At 36.3% G+C, this 16,606-nt stretch overlaps 1 protein-coding gene across 1 annotated transcript in view; it reads right to left on the bottom strand.

The window, feature by feature from the left end:
* Nucleotides 1-16,606, bottom strand: part of PLXDC2 (plexin domain containing 2) — a 254,364-nt gene that overhangs the window by 138,114 nt on the left and 99,644 nt on the right. Inside the window, exon 2 of the mRNA XM_017817251.1 lies at nucleotides 3,924-4,135. Coding sequence (XP_017672740.1) covers nucleotides 3,924-4,135 — 212 coding nt within the window. The remainder of the gene's footprint in view (nucleotides 1-3,923; nucleotides 4,136-16,606) is intronic.

Below are 16,606 nucleotides of genomic sequence, written 5' to 3'. Positions count from 1 at the left end.
AAGATAAAGTTGAAGTTTGGTTTGATTTAGTGTGCTCAGCATGCTGTTTATTGCTTGGAACTGAATCTTTTTCTGTCATACAGTTGCAATCATTCATTCTGTTCTAAGACTATATGAAAAATCATGTTTTCCTCATACTTTTCCTGGTGCAAAGCATTAAAACCTTACTGCACTCAGCACAAGCTTGACTATGATTTAATCTATTATTTTATTGCTGGATTTATTTTTGATATTTGAAGTTTGCGAAAGACTATTGTTTTGATGTAGTATCTCCATACAATGGCAAAAATTTAAAAATAATTCACATGATCTAAAGTTATTTTGCAAAGTTTGTTATCTTCTGCTCATGCCAATGCAGGCTATATATTAGAGACTTTTCCACTTCAATTTCTCTGTATTTTACTTGTCAGTGTTCTACTGTGCGCTGGAGGTGACTGCAGACACAAGGACCAGGGAGAGAGAATGGTGAAACAAAGGACCATCAAGCAAGTTGTCCAAAACCTCTCTATAAAGTCAGCTGCAGCTGGGGCTGTTTTACAGAAGATCTGTGATAAAGAGATCAAAACTCTACATACAGAAGGAGAATCAGTTCTGTGTGGAGCTACACATAGCCATAAACATAGGATATTACTTGAAAAATTATGCACATTTTAATGGAAAAATTATGATGCAAAAGTTTTGAAATGCACAATTGTATATTAATGCATTATTAAGCTTTTTTCAGTGCTCAGTAGTCAGACCTACATTAGGAATTCATTTGTGGATACCTTAGTGGTGAATACTGGGGACCCAGCATCCATACTAGATGCATTTCAGAGATCAGCTCCTTTTCCAGTAAATGCAGAAGAGCAACAGGCAGCAAGAACCTCTGATATCTGCTTTCATTACCTTTATGGCTACAGGGCTTTGGGGTCAATTGAAGAACTGTCACACCATGACCATGAAGCTGTGTTTATTTTAACAATATTAGTACTGATTTACTTAATAAAAGTGAGTTATTATGGAGCATACTTTTCTTTTATGAGAGTATATGAAGAAAAGTAGTATATTTGTCTTATTTTTCTCCTTGCTTGAAAGAAGACATGCCAAACTAGACATATTCATGAAGATGTATTTTCACACTCACTGCTTTTACAAGGACTTACAGTGTTTGCAGCAACAAATTCCACCTGAAACATTGCATTTCCTAGGCTCTATTTATCATAAGTAAAAGGCACTTCTGAATGCCCTCAGCACAATAAACAAAAGTGGTGGATTATACAACAACCAAAAAACCCAAAATGACCCTGACCCTCAAGACAAGAATCCTAAGAAAGATGAGAGGAAAAAAAAAAAAAGGAAAGCTAGACTTGAAATTGTGATATTGTGAAATCCCAGAAATTTGAGAAACAAACTTTCTAGAAAGAATTGTTGATACAAATAGCACTTCATGTTGGAATTTCCCACCTGATTTCTAATGTATATCCCACAATAATCCCTGTCTTTGAGATCCCTGTAACCACAGCGTGGTACACTTTTCCCCCATCCACCACCTGCAGGACCGTGGAAGCTGCCTTTGCGCTGACCATTCCCAAGCAGCATGTAGTGCATATGGGATGTGATTTTGATGCTTCCAAACTCAAAAAAACTCCTCTGGTATAGTGGGAAACACCAGCTTCTGACAGTCCCAAAGTTATTCCAGGTATAAGGCTTTAAGGTTTGGCTTTGTGACCCTTGGGAAGAAATATGGCTTAGGTGTAGATTCTCCTATCTGCAACAGACTGTAAAATTCTCATTTGCCACGAAGCCAACTCATTGCAATGCGTCACCAGAATACTCTTTTTGGGGTTGACCCTTACGGTTGATTTGAACTGCTGACAACATACTTCTTCACCTGCCCCAAGAACAACTGCTTTGGGGATTTCTTTAGAACTGTGACTTTTGTATCCACCTGTATAACATGGGATCTCACTCTTTTTACACCTGTACCTTTTCAGAGCTTTCTCCCTCTCTTTGGCTACTTTATGTAGTGGCAATGAAACCATAATAAGCCTCTTATGGAATATGAGGCATTTGCATGGTAAGCCTAGAAAATATTTTAGAGAGAAACAATATCTGTAAAGGAGGGATGTTGTCATCCTGTAGCATTGCTAAATATAAGTGGCAGGTAATACTCATTCTGTGGATTTTCTTTAGCAAGCCCTGCAATGTACACAGAGCAAGGATTTAAAATAATCAATATGCTCTCCAACACTACCGATAAGCTTCCAAGCTGCAGAAAACTGCGACATACGGATTCTTCCTCTCTGAATATCTGTAGTACACTTTACCTCCTCTATAAAGCCAGGCATCAACGTTTTTTTTGTAAGATGCCTGTGTGGTGTAGTAGGGATTTTCAACAGAATCCGATAATGTGTAAAACCACAACTCAGTTATCTTATTGTGCTGAAAAGACCTTAGAAAAAGAGGGTTACAACAGAACACAAAACCTGAATTCAATAGACTCAGTAAGGTTGACGCACTATTCAGGTTAAGACGCTGTAAGGCCATTAATCTGACAGGAAAGATGCCCCTGGAAAAATGTCATTCTATGTATATTGATTTGCAAGCATTCTCTTTTTCCTCTTTTTTTCCCCCCCAAATCTTGCTATACATTAGCATTAGAGAGGGAGATCTGAGCTGTTTTGCTTCATAAGAGTTGGAACTGAAGGGAGACACTGCATAGGGATCTGTGGGTAAGCCATGGAAAGATCAGCTACTCAAACTTTGCTGTACCTGAGACATCTTGCACTTTACCTGCAAGATCGATCTGTGTTGTGTGTGTATGAGTTGCTACACGTATGGGCACATGAGGATTACATAGGGGGAAAACAGAAACTATAAAAGCAACATGCAATTCAAAACTATAATTTACCAACCAGTGACTTCCGTGTTTATACAAGAGGAAACATAATTGGGTTTGTGCAAACTGGGAAGCTTAAAAAATAACAAACAGAAAAAGCACCTCTCAGAAAGTACTATTATTTTTCACTCATGCTGCAGAGATGCCATTGTCTCTACAGATGGGTTTTATATTGCTTTTCTTTTTTACTTTGTAAGATAACAACCCAAAATCTGAAAGCTGTTTTGTTTGTCTCAGAGTGAGCGTCTCAGAACTGAAAAATAAATAGTACTGTTGCTTTGGAAGTACATTCTAAACAGTGAAAATGTTAAGTGTAGTTTATTCCAAGCCGTATTTATTGAAAAACAGGATAAAGATTTTATTAATAAGAAAACCTCAAAACCAATACTTAAAAAAACCCCAACAACAAAAACAACCAAACAAAACAGGACAGAGGACAGGGAAATATGGCAGTTAAAATTTTTTAAACAAGAAATCAAAGGTTGAATGACACCATGAAACGGAGGGAGAATATCCCAAGACTTCATACAGATGGACTTGATCCATGTTATCATTCTTTGGAAGACCAAAACTCAAATAACATGTGTTAAGTGTTTCAATGACCAACCTGAATTTTCTTCCAAATTCTCATTTTTCTAGAGCCTTTTCCCCTTTGTGCCTGGATATAGCTCTCCATAAAGGCAGGCAAAGTCTCGTAAATTGAGGTGTTTACACCAACTTCTAAAACTAATTCAATTTTATTTTATTTTAATACCACTTCTTTTTCCATTTCTCCAGAACTGCCACAACACGGAACTTCCCTTAAGTGTTTGCCAGTAAAGGAACAGACAGCCTCAAGAGGCTATCTTCAAAAGTCAGAAAGGATAGGTTCAGAATAAGAGATAACTAGCTTCCACATGCTGACAGGTTCACAAATACAAAGATCAGAGGTTCTCTTCCCTGTCAACATTTGAATACACTGAAGGAAATGTCCTAATTTTTTACTTACTCCCAATCAAAGATAACAAATTGAATAAAAAAAATAGATGGAATGAATATCTACCTCAATCTGAGTGGTGTTGTCATGTCCTTCTTCAAGCAGCAGGTCCGTGAAACCCCCTGGCTCAGAGGAATCTTGCCCCATGCTGGCTCTGTTGGTGTCAATTGATTTGAGAGACTCTGAGTGCCTTCTCCACCTGTTGCTGCTTACATATGAATCCACTCGCACATTTTCCTCCACTCGAGGGAAGCTCTGAACAATTTCATAAAACGCACCTGTTTGACAGGAAAAAAAACCCAAAGCAAGATAATAAGTGAGCAGAACATTAGTTTACTAACCACAACTGAAAACTTAAGAATTTTTTATAAAGGTTTTGAGCAACTCCATAAAATAGCTATTTACATTTCTCATAAATTTTCTACAACAACGTAAGTATTTAAAAGAAGAGACAGAATATTATCCTTTCAAAAAATTCAGAAATTTGGACTGTTTTGTAGACACCTCTAAACATCCTAAATGTTTTCTTTTCCTGATTATTTTATGTCTGGGAAAAGTTTTTCCTGTAACTCTTGTAACTTTAATACATGCCTACCCTTAGTTGTTCCTTTTCAAAATAAATTTAACAAAAAATATTTTAATTATCTAAGAAAAATTTAGAAGAGGTAAAGAAACACTTGTACAGATTTAGTTTTTCTTACTGATTTTATGTTGAAAGAGCTTGGAAGCATTGATGAAAGGCAAATAAACACTATGAAAGATGTGGAATTCTCATAAACATCTGTTCCAGTGCAAAAATAAAGCTGTCCCGCTGTACAAGTGATAAACATGAATGATGTCTGAAGTCTGTAGACACCCACTATAACATCTGCAAAGGGTGAGCAGTTGAGCAGTTGAGTGGTGTGTTTTACATATTCTTTTAGGACTTTTTCATGCTCATTCACAACTTTTTTCATGCTAGTAAAACTATCAGCAAGACAGAACTATAAAACTATCACCAGACAAAACCATAAATTCTTCTATTTTACCCAATCCAAAAATCAATCAAAGTATTTTTCTGTTAATTTATTTCTGTTAACATCATCAAGAGAGGGTAATTTTGCATATTTTGCATGAAAAATCAGATATGTTTTTCATAGTGTCTTTGGGTTTAAAGGAGAAGTAGAGGGATGTTCTGCGCTTTTCTCATGCCAGGAAGAAGGTGATTTCTTTCAAAAAACAGAAAAAATGAACTTTCAAGAGAAGCTGCAAAGTAAAAGGAAACACTGAAAGGGTAGACTGGTAAATAAATTATTTGCAAAAATACTTCCATTGCTTCTCTTTAACTGAAGCTTCTGAGCAAAAGAAGGCAGCCCTCCCAAGGTCCTTTCTGAGCATTGCCTGTATTGTCTAAGTACCTAAGAGACAGGAAAACAGAAAATTACCTATCAAAGGTTTAAATAAGTAAGAATTTTCTGCATCACAGCAGGAAGGTGTGTAGGAGTCATAGGTATAGGAAAATCTGCCAGACGCTGTTTTTGACAGACTAGAAAGTTCATGGCTCACATACATGCTCAAGATGTTGAGACAATCACCTAAATTAGCAAATAGAACATGTGAAAGTTAGGGGAGGGTCTTAAATCCTATTCACCTGAAGATGAGCTCCATTTGTAAAGGAAAGCACTTATGCCTTGTTCTTCCACATCCTGAATAGAGTTTAAGGTGATTTCTAACCTATAAGGTGTTCATAACATAAGATGTTTTTTAAAATTATAATAATATAGTGATGGTGAGAAGAAAGAGAAAAGTATATTGGGGTATTTCCACTGTCTTGGAAACTCTGCACAATTTTCTCTGTATTTTCTTTTACAGTATAATTGCATCATGGCATCTGCAAAATTTGGCTTACACCATTCCCCATTACAGAAATCTCTGATGTCATTAATGCACAACTTTTATCTCTTTTCAACTATTTTAGTTATGTGATTTTTCTCTTTGAAACATAGAAATGTTCTAAAACATACTGTTTCTGCCATTACAGTGATAAATATTTTTTACAGGTACAAGCTATAGTGACATAAAGAAGCTTTAAAATCATCTAACTGTATTCAGAATGCATGATATCCTTCTAAATGTAATAGTAGCAAGAATTAAAAGCATGAACTGATAACTTTTCAGTTTAAAACTAGTCTTCGGGGTTTTTCACACCATTATCTTTGAAATCCATGAAATACAGTTCTCAATAGACTAGTTAACTATCCTGGACTGGTAGATTAGAGATACTGAAGCTACAATGTGAGATAAAATCTGGATGTGATTTCAAAGAAGAGAGAAAAGTACTGTATGATTCCTCCTTCATTAAACGTTTTCCTTAAGCTACGGGGGATGGAGAGAGAGAGAGGTGATGGCTTGGCTAAACCAGCTCTGCTCCAGCATGCTCTCTCTGCTTATCCCAGTAGATCTCTAATGTTGAGAAAATAACGAACATTTTTAAAATGGTCTGAATAGGATGTTTTACTTTTATGTAAATATAACTTAAATATATAAATTCTCAGATAATGGATCAATAAATTAATTTTCAAATTCTAAAAGCAGGCAGCTCATGAAGAAAAAGCATTCAGAAACCTAAAATTCCAATACCTTACAAGTTAGAACTATTTAATGTTTCTGATTGGAATCTTTGTGTAGCTAATAAATCACATAAAAGGCATTTTAGAGGAAATGTACCAAAGTATTATAGTCTTATCTTTTAGATCTTGGAACTTGCACCTAATTAACACTGAAGTAGAATATGTCATTCAAATCAATTGGAGAGAAGCCAAATGCAGTAATATCTGTATTATAATAAAATCATGATATTGGCAAACACAGATGAGTAGCAACTTGTTCAACTTGTATGAACAGAGACACAAAACTACAATAAGCCTTCGAATCTGTTAAAGTTGGAATTACAGCTTTCAACTGATATTTTTTATGTGCAAACTAAGAGTCTTATATATAGTCCTGCCACTGGCATGCTAGTATCTGTGTGAAGGTCTATATGGCTGATACTGTACTGCAATATTTTGGAAGTAGTAAAAATAGAGTAGAGGTTTGTCCAACGAATACGTAATGAAGATGGTGTTTTGGTTTGATCCTTCAGCTCTTGTTCTTGAAATTTTCATAAAATTAGCAATGAAAATCACTAGGTCTGCAGCTCCTTGCCTCCTTGGGTTAAGTTAAAATTTAAGATTACAGCTCTATAGTGAATAAAGCTAGAGAGACAACAGAGTGGGGATAGGGGAAAAAAATCTACAAAAAGCTTTCACTGCTCTGTTTGGCGATTGTTGGCAAGTTCAGAAACTCTTGTCAGAGTTGGCCAGTTCAGCCATTTGTAGTTGATGTGGTTGATCAGAATGACCACCAAAGGCTTTGAGGGAACAGGGGCATCATTTACACAAACTGCAAAGGCCTGCGGAGAATATTTACAGAAGGCACTGTGGAAGAGGAATGCATGAAAATTATAAATCAGACTCACTTTCATTCACATCTAAGACAGGTGCTTCAAATTTCCTTTTGTACAGGTTTACATGCTCACATCAAAAAGGTTTTTGAAAGCTTTTGGCATCTACTGCTTAAACCACCAAGTATCCAGATAACAGCTTTTTTACTACTTGAGTTTGCCTTTTAACAGGTACTAAATAAGCCTTTAAACTGTGTTAAACTAAACTGATGGAAGACAGACATCCAAAAACCTGTGTCTTGTACATCAGGACCTGACTTTTGAGGATGCTCTGCTAGTCTGAGATTTTGGAAAGGCAGATGTTTTTCCTGTACTACAAAAATACATAGAGCTGCTTTACACTCACATCATTAACATAAATCAATGCTGAAAGTGGATAACAACTAAATAAGCAGAGAAGTTTGTCCACTCCAATATTGTGAGTTATGCAAGGTGCTCTTACAGATTGGAAATGCTGGGCTACACAAGACAGATTTGCTGAAAGGGAAGCAAACACCTAACTATGGTGGGGGCATGGGTTCTCTGCTTTTCCAAGCCTTCCCTCAAAGAAAAGATGAAAAATTTTAAGCAAATTAAACCAAAATGCAACAGCAGAACTTGACAAGTAAAAACAGCTCTGATTTAGTACAGAAGTCTGATCTGCATAAAGCTTTATTTATAAGGAAGATATATCTCACTTTACAAGGAAAAAGATGTTATAATTTTATGGACAACAATGTAACCAAAGGAGAAAAAAACCCCTATTTGGAAAAAAAAAAGGCAAACATGAAAATCATCTACCACTAATTCAACTAATTTGGGTTTTTTTTTTCCCCTTTTCCATGAGCTCATACAAAGGTTTCTGGAATATTTCAGCACATCAGAATTTCAGAATTGCATTTCTGGAAAACATGTTATCCACATTTCATGACTGCACACATTTAAGCCAACTCTTCAATTTGACTAATTTCATAAATGCACCATAATCAGAAAGATTTTTTTTTGAAAGCCTAGAAATACTCTCACATTGAAACCTCTATTCAACGGATTGCTTATGAGATATACTATCAATTTTACAAATATGCCACAGCCCAAATGCCAGCAAAATCAAGTATCAAATATACAAATTTATTCATCTAGGGACAGAAAATGCCATCATACTACTTCAGCTTAAGTAACTTTCTATAGGCTGTCTCATGAGTCTTTATTTCTATTATGATCATTTTAGTATAAAGATGAGAACCCAACAAATGCTGGTGGAAGATATGAATACTGGTCCCATGAAGTTATAGACTCTTCAAAACATAAACGTTCCTTTAAAGGATTCTCCAAGGAGAGGGCTCATATACTGAAGGACCAAAATCACAGCAAAAATCATACTTCCCATAAGAAGAAAAATTTCTAGTTTAGATTAACTCTGCCTACGAACAGCTCAGCACGATAGAGACTTCTTTTTCTGCTGTACCCGACTCATGGGACTAGAACCAATGCCATTTCTCTGACCTTCTTTAGGAATGATATAACAAATAAGCTTGACTTTCAATATGTCTATGATAACGATATGATAAATTTCTTAATAAATTATAAATAACATTACGTGTAAAAATTATCCCATGGTGACAATTAGCACACAAACAGCTGTGTCAGTTTGGTTCATGATTTTAAAAACCACAAAAGACCACATCCCTACAGTTTTGTTTTACAGATTGGCCGAGACTGCTAAAGAATTGTAGTAAATATGTGGGAAAACAATGCTTAGCATGATCCTGTTTTCACTGAACAGGGCCTGCAAAGGGAGTCAGAGGTTAACAATGATAAAATACTGATGATGGAAGATGATGCTATTGTATTATATGCTCAGAACAACAAATAATACCAACATGATTTTGATGCATGTTTTCCTTGCAATTATACAATAAGTAGCAATTAAGACTCATGTCCAATACAGAGTTAGTATCAATAATAATAGGTATTATGGTAGGGAAATAAAATAACTGGTAATTTCCTTACACATCAATTTTATCAACAATATGAACCCAGACTTTCCCTTTGTCACAAATATAACTGCTGCAGGCTGGATTTTTTTTTTTTTTTAAATTACCTGATTTAATTTCACTTTGTAGTTATCTATGTAATCATACCAGTAAATTAGAATGGTATAAGCAAAGTCAAGATCTGAGTCCACTGGTAACAATACTGTTACTTTGATTAGCTTACATCAACATCGAGGAAATACTGTTTAATTCCAGCTTCACTCATATTCTCCAGCTACATAAACACAATAATTTAACTTGCACATTGAATTTACAAGCAGTCTGATTACAGTTTTATAGCTTACTACAGATGTGTTTTGCTATTCTTCCTGTCAGTTCCACTTGGGGATCAAGACCTAAGTTTATTCCTAACTGGATACACACAGAACAAAAAAAGTACAATTTTTGTGTCAAAGAAGGCTTGCAGTCTTGAAGGTACTAGGTAATAAGAGGAGGGAGAGAGAATTTTGGTCAGTACACAGTGATATCAGTCATCACCAAAAACCTAGCCAGTATCAAGATTTTGAAGCCATTACAGTGGGGAGATTTAAAATGAAAAAGAAAAAAGTTCTATTCTTTTTTATACACACAATCTAGATGGATTTCAGTTGGTTTCACAGCTGAGGTTTAAACAGTGATAAGAGTCTAGGGAGGGCTGATCATAAAAGAAGTGGAAGGCATATAACCTTTCACATCTATTAAGTTCTTACATGTCTTATGCACATCTGCAGACCTTTTTTGTATTGCTTTTGGAATGATGATAACACAATTATGATTAAGGTAAAAATCCAGAATGTAATCCTCTATCTCAACCCTCCACTTTCTGAGACAGGAAGACAAAATCACTTTGAAAGGAGATCACAGGTAATGAAATTGGAATTGATTGAGGTTTAGCCTTTTCTTACAAAAAAAAAAAAAAGCTCTAATAGGCTTAGATGCCCAGCCATGGTAAATTCAATCTGAGCACTACTCAGCATCCCTACTAACAGAAAACCTAGAAAAGCCAGAATGATGTCGTTCTAATTTGATTTAAAACTTCACAGATGTACTGTTACTGATGTGATATTTCCAGAATTTTCAGGTGGATCAGATCAGAGAGCTGGACCCCATGGATCACGAGAAGAATTAAAAACTGTGCTATTCATGTCTACCTAAAGTCATATGCAATGTGCAACTGGAATAGTTTTTCCGAATGAAAGATGGTAAAGACTTTGCTTTCTCCTTAACTTTCTCTTATCTCACCTGCTGTAACATCAGTATAACTTGACATAGCTTTGATCATTGCTATACATACAACCATTTTTTAACACTGGACTTCAAGATTTTTCAGCTGAAGATCCCTAAAAATTTCCAAGTAGAGTCATAGGCCTAAGCCTACTTAAAGGAATTTTTCCAAGTTCTCCCTTTCCTTTCCTCCTTTCCAGCACAAAATTTGGCATTATAGGTGGTAAACACTACTCTCCTGATCTCATCTGACTAGCAAGAAAAGGGTGTTTCCTGATACACTGGTCAATGCTGGGATTCTTTATTTTGGCCGTATTCAGCACAAATAATCACAAATATCACTTAATCTTTAATATGTTTTGTATCCACATTCCCAGTAACACTTGCAATAATTATTAATAATGCAGACACCCAAGGGTACCTACATGAATTCTTAGCACATACTAAGCTTCCAAAGGAAGTATATCTGTAATGTTCCTATGTCCCTGGTACAAAACTCAAAATATTAATAATTGTATTGATTTGTGGATTATCAAAGTACAGCACAGAAAAGCAGGAACTTAATACATTTTAAGTAATTTGACATTTTCTAATTAAGCATTGTAGCAATAATGTCAAAATATTAATTCATCTGAAATTTACGTATTTTCTGTCCAAACCTCTCCATATCACAAATCCTTGTTAAGCCACAGAATTATTTGTTTAAAAAGCAACAAAAAGTAAAGAATTCAAAAAACCAAAAAAAGTCCTGCTAAGATAAATGGAGATATCTCTATAATATTCTATTTATATGCAAATTCTTGCTTTTCCAAACTTGATTCTATGGTTTTCCAGAGAATACTAATACCAACTGTACCTTATTTAAACACATTGGAAAAAAGTTTTTTCTGGTCAATAACTGGATTACAGTATGATTGCTAATGTTGCAAAGCAGTATTAGAGCTATCTCCATTGTGTCCACCTCACAGTTCCAATTTGAAAGCACCTTTATTTTTCCTCAAGGATCCAGCAAACCTAATGTGATGGACTGATAGGTCAGTAATGTCTTAAACATTGTCAAAATCATAGAAAGACTTTTTGTCAAACTGCAAGGAAGCAACAGTCTGTGGCCACCAATGCATCCCCTCCTCCCAGTGCTTCCTGACTGGAGTTTGGACTGTGACTGGGGACTTGAGATAAAACTATTGTTTAATCATTTCAAGTCTGAGGAGAAGCAAGCAAGGCTCAGGAAAGAAGAATGCAGTGTTAAAAACCAGCCCTAGCTAGGCTCAGGGGGTGGTGAGGGAGAAGGAGTTTGGGTCTGTGATGGTGAAATCTCTCCAGACCAAACTTCTCTCTGCCCCCCAGAGAAGACCACATATATACAGGACATTCACATGAGAGGCAGCCGAGAAGCGGTCATAAACCACCAAAGACCCCCAAAGCGCCCCCTAATTCATTCCTGAGACCTTCCACCTCAGAAGACTGCATGTGATCCAAATCTGTTACAAGAGACTGCAAAGCTTCTCCCACTCCAAGGGGAGGTGCCTGGCATCTCCTGAACATATATTAATCTATTAGACTCTATGTTTTTTGGGAAACTCTCCCCACCAAGAAGACCAGAAGAACTGGACCTACAGAACAGTGCCGGTTTACACGGAGTGCTGGTACTTTTTCTATTTTAATCTCTCTCTGTCACTTTCTTTCTTCTACCCCCATCCTCCTTTTCCCTATTTCTTTCTATCTCTCTTTCTCTGTCTCACATTTACCATTAAATAAAACCCATACTATTGACTTTGGCATTTGGTCTCATTTGTACCTTAATTCAGGAAGAGGCATTTCTAATAATTTTAATAACTGGATCTTAATACTTAGGCCCTAGAACAATCCAGAGATGCCAGAGAAAACCATACAAAAAATGAATTAGGCATTCATAATTTGAACTGCAGCATATGTCTGCAACTTCTTTTACATGACTTGTTGAGACAGAAGACAGCAAATATCTGGAATGTACCAAACTGCGTTAGCATGGCTAATTTATGCCGTTCCCAGCAGATAGTGCCAAATGCAACTTTGGTAGAAGGGTTGTCTTCAGTTTTAGCCTGAGGAAAAGCCAAAGGCTAAGACAGATGCAAGCTCACTGCTTGAAAAATGGATTAGCACAGACAGCACACACAGTGCCCCTGCACTCTGCAGCATGCAGAGGCAAGGAGCAGTGATTCCAGGGACACTGCTTTGGCCCAGACACCATCACTTAGCTTTCCACAGGCTTGTCACTCCCTGGTGCTGAAGCAGCATCAGAGGGTAATTGGCTTCCTGGGTAGCCCTGTCAGATTGACTGAGTTAGGCACAAGGATCGATGTCAGCATTCACACCAAGGGCAACCACGCAGAATCTGGTTGCTCAAGCAAAGAGAAAATGGGGCTCACCTCTCAGCACAGTGTAAACATGTATAGACAAGATCACCTCAGGGGCATAGATTAAAGTCTGAGCAACCAGGCACAGTGGAAATAAGAGAAGGAAGGTGGCATAATGCCCTGTCAGCTACAACAAATGCTGATGGACATGCAGATGAAGGATTTTCTCTCCTCCCTTTTCAGGGATACCCAACAGATTGAAATCACCCTGTTAATAAGTTTGTCTGCAAACAGAGCCAAACTCCTAAGCCCCTTACTTGCTCTAAACAGATTTATTAATGAGTCTGTGGCAGTGGGACAAAATACAGTCTACATAAAGAGTACCATTTTGCAGAACTCAACCTGACCTGGACACCTAAAAGAAAAGCAGATCATGCAACGTAGCCCCAGCATGACTTAAATATGGCACATTTCTCTTGCTGTGTCCTAAATTCCCTCTGCCCCCATCATAAGAGTGGAAAGGAAGTGGTTTGCAGTATTAGATGTTTCACAGAGCTCAGGATTTGGAAAACTGGAAAATGAACAAGCAATTACTGTTGCCCAGAAATGTGTGGCAGAGAATGCAACAGTATCTGATATTATAAAAGCTGAAGAAAAAGTCTGCTGTGATGTTTCTTCCAGCAAAAGAGGGTTTTTTGAAGATGGGAAAATTAAAATTTAAACTGTTTGTGAAGACATAACTTAAACTTTTCTTCAGCTCAATGCTAAATGCACACATCAATTTTAGACAGAACATAAAATTTAAACCCCTTCACTTTCATTGTGGACTAAATAACAAAATCTTATATTTTCTTTCATTTTCTGCACACAAAGGTTTCCTACACCAACAGTGATTCAGGATTTAGAAAGATTAATCCAGGTGCAAGCAAATAGATGGATGATTTGTGGAAGCAATGAATTTGCTTAATAAACAGTGAAGGCTTAGTGCCAGACCTCACTAAACTGTGGTGTCAACACAGGGTTTTCATAAAATGGCCTACAAAAAGGAAAGAAGTAAATTGGCATGTTCAAACATAGAGTTGCTCCAAGGGTCAGGAAAACAAAAAAGTGGTTTCACTAGGCTTATATGGCAGGGTTATATGTTGAAGTCAGCAATGATTGAGAAATATCTTAAATGTTAGTACTTTAAAATTATCAAGATATTTTTAGCCTAATTATCTTGCCTTTATAGATACACTTAATTATGCTTACTGTGTTTTACTCTTGGCACTTTTTTGGTAGATATGGGATGGTCAAGAAATGAAAATGGTATTTAAAAAAAAAAAAGACATCAGAGTTTGTCTCAAGATCTCTTCATCCTCAACCTGCAGCTGCTGTTCAACTTAAATTTCTCTCTATATTTACCCAGTCCTCTCATTTCTGTATATTTTGTTCCAAAATAATAGTACAAAATTTTAAAAAATAAGATCTATTGCCTTTCATTTTCATTCATATGCATTAAGTGTTTTAAGGACTTCTGAAAATATAGTAGTGATTTGAAACAGTAAGGGCTCCAATGTGGCTCAGTGCAGGAAGTCAGTACCAGAGATATGGTCCTCTGTAAAAGCAGTCACTAGAGAAATCAGAACCTTTCAACTTTCAGGAAGCACAAGAGAAATCTAAATAACTATAGTAAATATATATGATGTAGAGATGGATTCTATAAGAGAACCCAAATATAAGCTCTGAAAGTGTAGGTTACTTATTTTTTTTTTAAATATTTTTCACAATAGCTCAATGGATACTTCTCTTTTGCAACCTGGAAGATGCAGATAATGATACTCACTTGCTGTGATAAACATAGTCTGTGTTACTGATGACTAGTTAATAGCTACATACTGTTACTGAAAGGCCAATGATTATTTCTTTCAAACTCTCTGTTGGCAAACTATTTTCTATTTTATCTAATGAAGATTAAATTTGTCACTGAAATTACAATTGATCTAAATGCCTTCAGCTTTTATTTCTTATTTTCAGGAGAAATTCTCATTTTAGCTTGAGCTAAAATCCTAGATCAGGAGATCTGCTGGAGAAAAATATCATGTTTCTAGTACACTAATGGTAGGAAATTAGAGTGGAGATTGTTTTTAAGCTCTGGCACAAAATCTGCCTTGCTAGACTTGATGTGGGAACAAAAAATTATGTAAATCATACATTAAGAAGGAATTGTTGTAGAAATGAGTTTAGAGTCAAAGAACAGCTGTATTACACCCATCAAGAATCAGAGACATAAAAATAAGAATTAAGTTGATTTGAGATATGAACGATAGAAAGACATTCTTTGCTTGGCAGAAAAGAAATAATCCATCTGAAAACTGGCAGAGATACTGGAGAAACAGAAGATATAATATTGCATCAATCTTGAAACTTGTCAAAGCAATGAAATTATCCAGCAAATGTTTAATTGGACTGCCCGATACATGGAGTATTGAATATTGCCTTTGTCTCCTCTCAAAAGACAGACAAACTAGTACTGTGGATTGTCCAGATCTGGGGAGTAAAGGACAGGAAGGGCATGTTTTCACATGTCAGTTTTTAACTGACAAACAGAACTGGAAGGGCTCAACTCCTATAAAGGCATTTTAGAACTTACAGATAAAGCCTAGTTTTGACACTGTTCACATGCACTCCCCCCATGCCTAAATAGAATGAGGAACTGCATTGCTGCCATTCACTTTTAATACACCAAACTTACACGGAATTTAGTTATTTGGATAGACATGTTCTGGGACAAGACTGAATAAATGTGGTTTTCTTCTTTATTATACATCTTCCAATGCTACCACAACATTTCCAAGAAAAAGCATTAACAGCTTTGCAGCACTCCTGCTGGGCTGGCTTTGCTGTGTACATACATTTCAGCTGTGCATTTTTTTAAAAAGGAGGCAGAAATGGATACCGCCGTGTTGCAAAGCACATGGTGTTTTGGAAGCTGTGCAGGGATGAGCCAGCTCAAATTACATCGGTCTACGCTTACAAAGGGACAGATTTACAACTCTCTGCTGTGCCAGTGCTTTTTAAAGTGGAAGACAGGACATTATGTAATGTGTGAAGATCATTACACATTAATCATCACATGAAGAGTATGTTATTTTACTTTTCAGAGGGTAAAAAGGAATAGAGGTGACACATGGAACAAGGGAGTTCAGTTTCTTAAAAAAACCACAAATGTGCTTAAGTGCTTTGGAGGACCTTACTTTATAAATGAACTTGAGCTTATAGGAACTCAGATTTGGTAGACTCAATGATTGAACGCATGCAAACTACCCAGTGCATTAAGAGAACTGAAGGAATGGCTCTACGAGAAAGAGATCTTCTTCACAAGATGGTTTATTTCCTTGGGTAATCACTATTGTGCAGAGCATTTGTATTTCTTTTCAGCCACTTGCTCAGGCTGTTGCTCAGGTTCTTTATTATCACTGGCTACAAGGCAAATTCAAAGGAGAAAGGAGAAAAATGTCTTTAAATAAGAGTGAAAATAGTGTGTTTTAAAAGCTTTTTGGATACATTTATATTTGTGTGTTTACTTACTAATCAAAGACAGAAATACCTGGGTACAGAATGATTTGGGAATGTAAGTCAGTCAAAATGCAGTCTATGTTGTTAGACAAACTGATATATCTGTAAAATATACTTGAAAAATCACCCATTTCTCCT

Source organism: Lepidothrix coronata, unplaced genomic scaffold (genome assembly GCF_001604755.1).
Source record: "Lepidothrix coronata isolate B3197 unplaced genomic scaffold, Lepidothrix_coronata-1.0 Scaffold59, whole genome shotgun sequence".
Lineage (NCBI taxonomy): Eukaryota > Metazoa > Chordata > Aves > Passeriformes > Pipridae > Lepidothrix > Lepidothrix coronata.
The sequence above is the reverse complement of the archived record's forward strand: the minus strand, read 5'-3'. Positions and strand labels throughout refer to the sequence as shown.